The sequence below is a fragment of the Aulonocara stuartgranti genome (genome assembly GCF_965226115.1).
Source record: "Aulonocara stuartgranti genome assembly, chromosome: 4".
Lineage (NCBI taxonomy): Eukaryota > Metazoa > Chordata > Actinopteri > Cichliformes > Cichlidae > Aulonocara > Aulonocara stuartgranti.
In genome coordinates this window covers 24,698,934-24,711,032 of record NC_138942.1, presented here as the reverse complement: position 1 = coordinate 24,711,032, position 12,099 = coordinate 24,698,934, and the positions used below count along the sequence as shown (strand labels likewise).

General features: G+C 44.9%; 2 protein-coding genes across 2 annotated transcripts in view; both read left to right on the top strand.

The window, feature by feature from the left end:
• Window positions 1–3,514: 3,514 nt before the first annotated feature.
• LOC309705669 (uncharacterized protein) lies at window positions 3,515–6,270 on the top strand (the record flags this gene model as incomplete). The annotated part of the gene is made up of 4 exons (XM_082531590.1): window positions 3,515–5,475; window positions 5,665–5,752; window positions 5,949–6,098; window positions 6,199–6,270. 4 exons carry the CDS (start codon window positions 3,515–3,517, stop codon window positions 6,268–6,270), a joined length of 2,271 nt encoding a protein of 756 aa, XP_082387716.1.
• Window positions 6,271–7,960: 1,690 nt separating this feature from the next.
• The window catches only part of myo15aa (myosin XVAa), a 43,550-nt gene continuing 39,411 nt past the window's right edge, over window positions 7,961–12,099 (top strand). The window contains exons 1-3 of the mRNA XM_082529791.1: window positions 7,961–9,121; window positions 9,481–9,563; window positions 9,915–9,978. Of these exons, the coding sequence (XP_082385917.1) occupies window positions 7,964–9,121; window positions 9,481–9,563; window positions 9,915–9,978 (1,305 nt within the window). The 5' untranslated portion in view covers window positions 7,961–7,963. The remainder of the gene's footprint in view (window positions 9,122–9,480; window positions 9,564–9,914; window positions 9,979–12,099) is intronic.

Below are 12,099 nucleotides of genomic sequence, written 5' to 3'. Positions count from 1 at the left end.
CTTTCTGTCAGTCATTTTCCTCTTTATGTTTTACACCCATGTTTCATAAGCAAATATGTCACTGTGGAGTATTATTCTGTCACTTTGACCGTATAGCAGGTTGCGTGATCATCTCCAGCATTGTGTTTGTTTAAAGGTCAATTGTAGATCCATTACTTTGGTCTGTTTATATTATATTTATGGCTTGTGAGCAAAACTAATGATGTCATCTAAACTTTGTGTTTAGTGCTGCTATGTAGTAAATGTTAACATGCTAACATGCTAAGCCAAGATGCTAAGATAATTAACATTGTTATTGTGAAAATGACATGATGTTCATCAAGGTTCAGGGTTCACATGTCTTGGTCTCTGGGCCTATCAGTGTGCATGTTCTCCTCCATGTGCTCAGGTAGTGATGCTAAATATGCCATAGTTTTGAGTGCAAGGTAAATAAAGCTCTTAAGTGCTTAGATTAAAGTGCTGTATGAATGTGACTGATAATATGAATGGCCATTGGGGAAGTCTTTATCAACAGGAAAAATGTATTCAAATACATTTAAAAGTCCAAAAACGTATACCCTTCTTCACTGTTTCCAGTGCTGTCCAGTTGGTTGAAACCCCTGAGGTGTAGATGCATGTAGCAATTAACTAATGCAATCATAATAAACGCTGCTGCTTTTCCTGCAAATAAATTGCCCCCCTGTAACACTAGTGTGTGTGTGTGTGTGTGTGTGTGTGTGTGTGTGTGTGTGTGTGTGTGTGTGTGTGCGCGCGCACGTGCCCCCACTCACTGAATGAGCTTGTTGGCTATGCTCTGCTCAGGTGATCTCCTTTATTAGTCTTGTATCAGTGAGTGGGTTCACTGAAAGCCTGTTGTCAGTGGTTGGCACACGGATGAAAAGACTTGATCGTCATCTCTCGTTCACTCTCTATCTTCCTTTCCTGCCGCTCCTCATTTTCACTTCTTCTCAATAACAGTTTTCTCTGAGGGACACCTATCACCACATAGTAATCCATAGTTTATTTGGAGTAATCTGCAGTTTACACACTATTACAGATTCTGTCTTTTACATGCCTTCTACCTCCCCTCTTTTTCCACCTCAGTCATTTCTGTCACTTGTGCTCTGTTCATTGCACATTCACTCAGTCAGCAGGCCACATCAGTAAGACAGCAGATGCATATCACACATATCAAATAGAGCATTTTGTGTGTCTTGTTACCTGCCTGGTGACCAACAGTGTTCACATGGAAGGAACTTTTGAACTTTCCTCTGGGCCCGTTCTCTGTCCTGTCTTCACCCTCTTATCTCTACCGGCAGTTAGATGATACCGACAACTGCTGTTGTTATTGCTGCACAGGCTGCAGACAGTTTAGAGTGTGCTATGGTCACTGCCTTCGAGGAAACGTGATACCCATTTCTGCTTGGATGTACTCTCAGATCAAGACTATTAGTCATTCCAATTCAGTGGTTAGCAAAGTTAGAGGTCAACCTGTTAACTGTGGTTGGCATTAATAACCACAATCCTTATTTTGTTCATTGTAATTTTCCTTGTAGATGAATGGTTGTAAATGCCAGTATTAAACCATTACTTTCCATCTGCTGTATGATGTCTGGCTGTTAACCCCTGACAGCAGTATGTATAATATATTGGTTGGGCAGCGGGCCTGGGTGGGGTTGACCCTTTGTGATATATTTAGAGGAGCCCTTGCTGAATGTTTTATCCATGCTACGTAGAAAGAACACAGGGCAGTCATTAAACATTCATATCTGCCACTGAGATGACCTCCTGGAATATCAGCCCATCATCAATGAATCCACGACAGACACTTCTGTAATTCTCTCAGTCTTTTGCACTTCCCATTGCGCATCTACTGACAGCCCATACATGTATGTATGTGTTTGTGTTTTTACCAGTTTAAATATGCCAACATGCCACAATAATGAGGGGGAAAATAATAAAAAGGTTTTTGTTGTTTGGCTGTTCTTTAGTTTGCCTCATAGCAGCCATCATTAATATTTAGAAAGATGCATAATAGCCAGTTTATGGTCACGAAGCAGACTGAGTTTTTAAAAGATCTGGGCAATATCAATAAGAAGCAAAGCGACTTGATTTTCTTAAATCTTTCCTAAATCCTTACTTGCTTTTTTAGTTGACATTTTAGATCCTTGAATGGTGTCTTTTTCCATAAAATGTATTGTGCATATGCACTGTAGGAACCTAATAGAAGGCATCACTCTCAGCTGTGGTCCATGCTGCTTCTTGTGTGTGTGTCTGTGTGCGTGTATGTGTGTGGTTAAGCTATTTGAAGCTTTGCCTCTCAGACACAGTTTAGCAACAGCTCAGCCAGCTTGCATTATTCATACAGAAGTGAGGCAGCAGATAGTGTTACCCCAAGCCAGTATAGCTGGGACATTATGGTTCCCCTTTTCAATTGTAACTGGGGAGACTCATATTCTGATGCACATGCACGCACAGACATACAATATATTTCTATATTTCTATATATGCTCCTATGTCATGCAACTGGATTGAGATGCGGAAGAGGCCTCGTGTTGAGGTGAACTGGGCTGTGGAAGTTTCAGTAACCAGAGAGAGATGGAAAAGGTTGCAGGAGGTCACAAAGGCAAGCTGACGCGGTTGTGGGTGGATACAACCGCAAACGCAACACTTGTGCACACTCATTCTGAGACAAAGAAGAGGACATCCCTTGACACGGAGACTCACTCTGACGCACTTGCATCGGCTCTCCTTGTTGGGGGGAGCATTGCGCTAAAGTTGGTGCGGTGGCCAAGATGAGGATTCACTGCTGGACTCACAGGACGAACTGACAATGGGAGACACACAAAGGACTACACAGAGTCTGTCAGTGGGATAGCAGGGTCTTTTATCTGTCGTGTGAACCTGGGAAATTACTTACAAACCCATACAGACCATCGGGACCAGGAACTTGCTTTGCCATGATGGATTATTTTCTTATTTTAGATGTTAAGTGGAAAAACTCAGTAAGTGGGTAAAACTTGGAAACAATCAGCACGATTTTTTTTTCCCATATGTGATATTTGAAAATCAGTAAGCATCTGCAGTTTGGGGAGTTTTTGGGGGGTTTTTTGGGTTTTTTTTGCAATACTCCTGGAAAGGAGGTTTGTTTCTCTTTTTGTGCTTAGAAAACAGCTCTTTTGCCGAGGATTGAGGACGTATTGTAATGCGAGCGAGCACTGATGGCTGAGATTCCGACTCTGTTACTAGATCGTCTTTTGAAGGACTGTGGTTTGTGTTTATCTTGGTGTGCATTATAGAACAACTGACTCGAGACAGAGTATCCTGAAGTGTGTGTTTGTGGTGTCACACTGACAGATCGGATGGAGGAAAAAGGAGAGAAGACATGAAAGCAACTGGGGATGAGAGGATGTCGCTTCTGTTTAAACTGCTCTTCTCAATGCTGCATATCAACATTTACATTAATGCTGCCCTGTCCAGCATGCGTTTGGGAACTTCCTGACCTTCTTTGAAATGATTTGACTCAGAATTCATCATGCCACCCAAAAAAGGTGACCCAAAATCAGCTGCCAAGAAAGGCAAGTCAGAGGAACCAAAGAAGGGAGGGAAGGATGATAAAAAAGGAGGAAAAGATGACAAGAAAGGGGGGAAGAAGGTGGAGGAGCCCCCAGCTAAGGGGAAAGGAAAGGATGATGGAAAGAAGGGAAAAGGAAAGAAACCTGTCAGTGAGTCGGAGGAGGGGTCGGAGGAAGAAGAAGAGGAGATGAAGACTGAGGAAGAAGAAAGTGGTGACAGTGAGGAAGAAGTAGTGACCAAGAAACCAGATAAAGGGAAAGGGAAAGCAGCTCTTAAAGGTGCATCCAAGGCCATGGCTGTAAAGGGTTTTAAGCCTCCTTCTAAACAGCCTCCTCCATCAGATGATGAGAGTGATGATGGAAAGCCACAAATCAAAAAAGGAATGGGTGCAGTAAACCTGAAAAAGATGAGTGATGTACACATTAAAGGAGCGTCTAAGGCCATGATGGGATTTGCTGCAGAGGGGCAGAAGAAGACCTTAGGAGCAGCAAAAGTACAGAAGACACCCGATGTGAAATCTCACCTGAAAGGAGCTTCCAAAGCCATAACAGGCCTTACAGGAAAGGCATCCCCTTTCAGTTTTCCCTCTAAACAACAGCAGCCAGAGAAGGCAAAACCAAAGAGAAACCTTAAAAGCACATCCCGTCTCTTCCTACGACTCTCCAAAAAAAAGAAACCAGCTGCTGGTAGTAAACCACTTCTAGGCACCAGTAAGCTTTTTGCTGGTTTTGGGGCAAAGTCTGCTGACAAAAAGCCAGGCTTGTCTGGCTTCAGCTTGCTTAATAAAAAAGACAACAATGCAAAAGAAACCACACCACCTAAAAAGACAATAAATCTATCCAGTTTAGGGGGTAAAGGAAACATGGCAACAGAGGCAAAGGGACTAGGAGGGAAGTTCAAAGGCATGTTTGGCAAAAAGAAAACCACACCAGGCTTTAAGGCTAAAAGTTCGATGTTAGGGAGGATAGCTGCAGCAACAAACTGGTTGACAGGGAGGTTCCTGACTTCAAAGGGCCATGGTCAATTTGGTGCAAGGGCTGGAGGACGAGGCCGAAAGCGCTTGTCATTTGCCAACAGGGACACTAGAGGGAGACAGACACATTATTACAATGGAGAATATGAGTATGATGATAATGAGCATGGATATGAGGATGATTACCATGACAGGTGGAGGCCTAGAGGCTTTGGTAGACAACCAATTGCCTATGACCCATATGACCCTTTTGGAGAGGAAATGGATTACTATGATGATGATGAGTGGGAAGATGAATATGGTTACTATGATGAGGAAGGCAACTTTTATTACGATGACGAGCTTTACTATGATGATGAAATGGATTACTATGATTACCCTTATGGCTACTATGAGGATGAGTATGACGATTACTATGGTGATGAAGGGGTGGAGTACTACTATGGTGAGGATGGAATGCTATATGCAATAGAGTCAGAACCATATGGCTATTATGGTGATGCCATAAATGGTTTCTCTGACCCATATGACCCTTGGCCATATGAAGAATACTTTGACCACAATGTGGGATCTGCCTTTGGCCTTTCAGACTCTTATGGACTGATGAACGGTGGAAATGGTTTTGTTTCCGGTCTATATAATGACCCAATGCTGGGATATCCACAGCCTGCTCCTACTTATAATCATTATCAGCAACCTTTCCATATGGATTCTGGGCTGATTCCAGTTGAGATTGGGCAGCTATATGGACAAGAACAGCTGTCTTATCCTCTACCTGAGCCAGTTCCTACACAGCAGTTCAGGTTTCCCAGGCCCCAGGTTAGGTTATTTGGAAAAGACAGACTAGAGGTGGAAACATTGCCACCACCTCCTCTTCATTCTCGTCCCCCATCCCCTATGGTTCCTCCTCCCTCCCCAGTTCTGGCCCTCAACAATCAGGAGATGATGTCAGATATACAATATGAGCAACCCATCCACACATATCATCCTACACAGCCAAATTACCCTACTGTCATGAACCAACAACACACTTCCATTCTTGCTGGCCACGCCCCTTTTCTTACAGCCGCAAGCATTCAACAAGAACACATTCCTTTCCCTCAGCACACTTACCCTCCTTTCCCTGTTTCTCCTAGTCATCTGACCCCATCTCCCCTGCCACCTCAGTTCTCCTCACAAGTCTATCAAGATCCCCTTGCACAAGACCCACAGACATTCCAGATGGTTCAAATGACACCACTGGGTCCACCAGTGCAGCCAATGATGCATTCACAGCTACATTCACCTGTTGCCTCACCTAGGCCAGTGCGCCGAATGAGTCCCCTTCCATCCCCACAGCTATCACTGAGGCTGGGATCAACTAGGGCAATGGCGCCTCCTTCATCTCGCCTTTCACCACATCACATGGACTTCCAAACAGGCATCCGGTCTGACCTACACCTCTCTCCTCACCCTCATAGGCGGGTGCTCAGTCAGCGGGCCCCAGTGCCAGGTCAAAGGCCAACATCCCCAGTTAACAGGCGCAGACCACACAGCCCACCACCTTCTTCTCCACTACAACATAGGAGAGGTATGTCAGTGAGAACTCAACCTTCAATGACAAAAGAGAGGGGAGATATTCGGTTGCGTCGAGCACCTTCATCTGTCCGACCCCAATCCCCAATTTCCAGCCCGCTAGCTTCTCCCCGGGGATCGCTAAGGAAGAGAGCAAGCCCACCACCTTCCCCAAGACTCTCCTTTAGACAGCAACCTCCACCAGATGCAGTCCATTTGCCTTCTACCAGACCACAATTGTTCAGAGGAAGAAAACAGACATCTAAGATGAGGCGTTCCCCCTCTCCACCCCAGCCACATTCACAAAGAAGGAGCCCGACTCAACCTGAAAGAGCTGAGTCGCCTCCGCGATCCTTCCGCCCCACCTCTCCCCATCGCCCTCCTTCTCCATCGCCGTCGCGCATCACCAGTAGACCCCTCCCCACCCGCTCCTCTACTCGCAGAATGAGAGGTGGTGCAGGGATTCGAAGTCATGTGCCCATGGGGGCTGTGAAACCGTCTCCAGCCAACCCCTACTTACAGAGACACAGTCGACACGGGGCCCCTGTTACTCAGCATGTTGCCCCATTTAGGTCCTCCATCCATAGTGGTCCCGCCCCTCTTTCAGGTCAGATAGAGGATATAGCTGGAACACCGATGTTAGCCAGGGCAGGCTCCCGGCCTACAGGGTTAAGGGAGTCCAAGCGAATTGGTACCCCCCAACGAGGATTCCACAGACCTGTAGGTAGAGGGCAGCCATTAGTCCGAATGCCCAGAAACCAGTCCTCTCTTCAGTCTAGGCAGTCATTCAGAGCACCTCCTCCAGGTCCCCCTGCCCCTCCACAGCAATCATTGAAACAGAGTGGCCCTCTTTCTTCCCAGCCATCAGTGCGCCGGCTTCAGAGTACACCTCCATCTCCACAGCCCTTGCAGCAACAATCTCCAATGCTGTCCCGTTCTGCATCTCCCATGCACCATTTGTCTCATCCACCCTCCCCTTTGCCTCACAGGGCAATGAGTCCCCATGGTTTCAGACCAGCATCTTTTCAGCCTCCTGTTCCTAATGCTAATATTTCTCTTGCTACTTTTCCACCATCACAGAATATCACTCATTATGACTATACATTGATGGAGCCAGGCCCATCTCCAATGCTTACAAATGCTTTACCAAACGGTCAAATTGTAGGCTCACCCTTTCCTACCTCTCCTCTCCCTTACTCCACTATAGCTCACACTTCACCTTTACAAAGGCCCAGCTCCCCACAAACACAACATGAGATTTACCCTCAGAGCCTCCCTCAACTTACACCCTCATCACCTAATCTTGGACGCACGCTCCAGAACCCTTACCTGCACAATGTCAGCAACACCACAGCTTTTCAGAGGAGCCCGTTACCTGTCATGCCTGGTGGACAGGAGGAGATATCAGCTAATGTACAGGAGAGCCAGATGATGCCCCAGTATCCCACTGCTGGTCTATCCAATGCTTTAATGCAGAACTCACGCCTACGGAGTGCCTCCTACTCATTTCCTCTGCAACGCAATGCCAACCTCTATACAACAGTTCTCACGCCACCTGAAGCAGCAGTCCCTCTTGCCCCTTCTGTCCCTTCCTCCCCACAGTTATCCCCTGCTATGCTGACCTCTCAGCTACGTAATGCTTCTTTTGCTTCACCATTTCAGCGACAACCCTCCCCCACATTGCCAGGCTCACCTGCTCCTCCACCTTCCCCACAACAACAAGGAGGTGTCAGAGGTAGCTCCCCACTTCTCTCAGGTGGATTGCGAACTTCACACATCCAGGGATCCATGTTCAAGCTTCCAGGTGGCACTTTGACAATGTCCCGGGGCCCTGTTGAGACTCCAGTTAACACTGATAGTGTAGGTGGTGTTAGCAGTGGGATGCTCTCTAATGCCTTACAGAACCAAAGCCTACATCGGGCGACCTATAGACTACCCGATGGCTCTTTTGTCACAAGAAATGAACCTGCTGAACATGTCTCAGGTCCATCTCCACTGTCTTCCCCTATGCTGTCCTCTGCTTTGCTCAATCCCAATTTGCGACAAGCCACATATCGTTTACCTGATGGTACACTTGTTACCAGGACAGAGTCCACACCTGCACCCTCCCTTTCCTCTTCTACACTCTCCTCTGCTCTTCTCAATGCTAATGTTCGTAACGCCTCTTATCGATTACCAGACAGTTCATTTCTCACACGTCCAGGAGAGCAGACGCAGAGTGCAGAGAGCTCAGTAGCCTCCCCTGGGCTTTCTAGCGCCCTGATGAATGCTAACTTGCGTAAGGCAAAGTTTCAGCTCCCAGAAGGATCTTCATTGTTCTCACGGAACCAAGCTCAACCTTCTTCCTCTGCTTCTTCCGGCCCTGTCCTTTCTGGTGCATTGTTAAAAACCAACATCCGTGGTGCCTCTTATAGGCTTCCAAACACATCATTATTTAAGCAGCCTGGATCTACTGATGCCTCTCAACCGCGCTCACTTGACCTTTCCAATGCTCTTCGCAACCAGAACCTCCGATCTGCCACTTACCGTTTGCCAGACGGAACTCTCATGACCCGCCCTCAGCCGGCTTCGACACCCAAAGCGCTTGACCTATCTAATGCCTTATCAAAAAACCCAAACCTTCGTGGGGCGAAATACCGCCTCCCTGATGGCAATATCATGACACGACTCGGTGCCCCCAAAGCACCAGAACCTCGAACACTCAACCTATCTGGTGCTTTGCAGAACCCTCACCTTCGGGGGGCCTCCTTTCGCCTACCCTCCTCATATGCAGTAGTATCACCCCAGGTGCAAGGATCTGGCCCTAGACAGCACTGGGCACAGAACGCTGGAGTTGAAGCCCAACAAGATGAAGATGTGTGGGGGGCAGAGAGGGTTTTACCTCATGGGACAGTCCAAAACTTAAATAAGTGGTCCATGTATGGTGAAGGGGAGCTGCTGGACCCCCGCAGCTTGATGGGACAGGAAGGCTTGGGGAATGAGCAAGGAGAATGGAATCTCCGCAGGGAGGGGGAACCACATGGGCAGTGGTTTGACAAGGTAATTTCTAAAAACGAATGTGGCATGACAAAACTATGTATCCACAATGGCTAAAATTGTCATGGTGTCAACCTGTGAAGTGCTTTTGTTTATGCAGTGAGTTCGAAATATCTAGTGTAACATTAGAGTGAAAAAGTTCCATAAATGATTAGGTATGTCTTGATGTTTTTGTTTTGAAAAAGCAGAATGTTTTGCTAAACAGCAAAAAAGGTAAAAATTTCTGAAATGTTTTTCATAAAGTTTGAGGGTAAGCAACTAATAATAATTCAAAAGTAAGAGAATCAACAGTTCCTTGTGAGTGAATGTGTTCTTGTAACATGTACTTGCATTTAATTTCTGAATGTCTGTGCTTGTTTTAGATGTATGCAATCAGAAGCCTGCCCACAATGGTTCAGCGGGAGCAAAGAGAGGAAAATGGTGTTGAAGATATGACACAGCTAGAGTAAGTTAAAAACAAAAATGCCACAGTACACCACAGTTACACTTAGAACAAAGCAGTGGGGACCTTGAACACTGTCTGGTTGTTCAGTATTTGTATATATTTAAGTCATATTTTTGGTTATCAGATTATGGAGGCAATGCATTGTGCTCAGCAGGCAGTGTTGCACAACACATTTTATAACACCTTTATAACTAAAGAATGATGAAAGGGTGGAGAAAGTATTTGGCTGTAAGAAAAAAAAAGCTCAATTTAAATTCAGTTGAACTCAAACATGAAAAAATAGTGTGGTTTTGGGTTGCTTTTTTTGTTCATAACCCCATAAATAATACTCTAATTGCTTCTTTCTCCTAGTGACATGCATGAAGTGGCTGTTCTGCTGAACATAAGGAAAAGGTTTGAGAGAGAGGTTATTTATGTAAGTATTTAAAGTATTTAAGCAATACACACATTGCAAAAACAACCCTAAGGATGTTTTTTTGTTTTTGTCTTTGCAGCACTCATGTATGGTCAAGTTATCTTGTTGTCTTAAAATTTTCCTTAATTTTTATTTAGTTGGATGACAAAAACGTTGTCTATAAACATCTATGGCTACTTCACAAACTACATTGAGTTTGAAAGACAAACAAAACCTGACCTGTAAACCTTGGGTTACACCAAAAAGCGTACATTTTTAACCTGGAATCAAGAGTTATAAAAGGGACATAGTGCATGTATTTAATTCTTTGGTCAATAATTTTAGATACCAGTTTTAATACACATTGTAGCCAGATGGATTTACATCTTGGCTGTACATCTAAATTGACCCACAGGCTGATCATTTAACCTACGTCTGCTGCCTTTAGCAGTACTTGCTGTGTATGGCGTTATTTTTGTGCCACTATTCTGAGCGCATGTAAAAACAAATTGCAGGTGCAGGTGTTGCATTTTGAGGAGAAATTTATTTTGAGTGAAGAAAAGCTAAATTAGAGTGAACAAAATTCATTGCTGCTTGCAAAAAATGTATTTCAGTGTTTGCTATTATCCACACACACACACACAATAGCAGCCCCTCTCGCTCAGTTTTTGCATTTGTGCTCGCTCGCAATGTGTTGCTCGCGCTCTCAACATTTCTGCCTGTGCGTGCTCAACTCTTTCTGTACACCGCTATATTTGTGCCACAAAACCAGCCAATCACAGACTTGGATGCAAAAAAAATCTGATTGGCTGTTTTGGTCTCCAATCAGTTCGAAATGACGAAATGCAATATCCCAGAATCCATTTCGTCCAAAACTCAAACGAGGCAGTGGCGGAGGAACACAGAGTGGCGGAGTTTGAAATATTACTCTTTCTGGGTCACAAAATAAACTTTTAAGATATTTTCATGCGAGAATGGTGCTGTGTAAACTTCAAATATCTGCTCGATTTATCGAGACATCACATATTTGCATAAGTGCTCTAACGTTTTCGGAGATGCCTGTTACCCACCAGCTGACCTGGTGGTCACTCGGGTTAAACATAATATAAAAAGCTGAACTGACAAAAAATCGGCCGACTGCACCACCAGGTATTATAGGAAAAAACCATAAAGCCTTTCAACTAAAACAAACGCTGTTGTGACAGTGATGTACACTGTCTTGTTGGTATATATGTATGATTTGTATCACCTTCATATTTCCCTCTCACCACATATCCAAACCGATATCATGACCAGCAGCTTTTACAGCTGTGGCTCCAGCAAACATCAGCTGATACTAGAAAGTAATATTAAATAAATTCTAACAACAGCTTATCAAGCTTGAACGTGCTGCTGTTGTTTAGCGCGACATCCGCTGGTTTCCTGTTTCTGGTGCAAAGTGGGCGATAAACAAACAAGAGAGACGATCAGCTGATCATTGATCAGTTTCATGATTGAAATAGCAACAGGAGAGGGAGGGGGAGAGAATGAGAGAAGAAGAGGAGCTGTGCGTTCCTTTTCCCCTCAATACGGATGTATTGTAATTGGTCCAGCCCAGAGTTGATCATGACCAACTGGCTAATCCACCACCTTTCATTGTTTATATTGTTACAAAAACAAACATAAAAATGAAAAATCACCATCGGCCCACCGGGCAAATGTCCGGTATGCCCAACGGCCAGTCCAGCTATGCGGTCAGCTGGTGGGTAACAGGCATCTCCGAAAACGTTAGAGCACTTATGCAAATATGTGATGTCTTGATAAATCAAGCAGATATTTGAAGTTTACACAGCACCATTCTCGCATGAAAATATCTTAAAAGTTTATTTTGTGACCCAGAAAGAGTAATATTTCAAACTCCTCCACTCTGTGTTCCTCTGCCACTGCCTCGTTTGAGTTTTGGACAAAATGGATTCTGGGATATTGCATTTCGTCATTTCGAGCTGGTTGGAGACGAAAACAGCCAATCAGATTTTTTTTGCATCCAAGTCTGTGATTGGCTGGTTTTGTGGCACAAATATAACGGTGTACAGAAAGAGTTGAGCACGCACAGGCAGAAATGTTGAGAGCGCGAGCAACACATTGCGAGCGAGCGCAAATGCA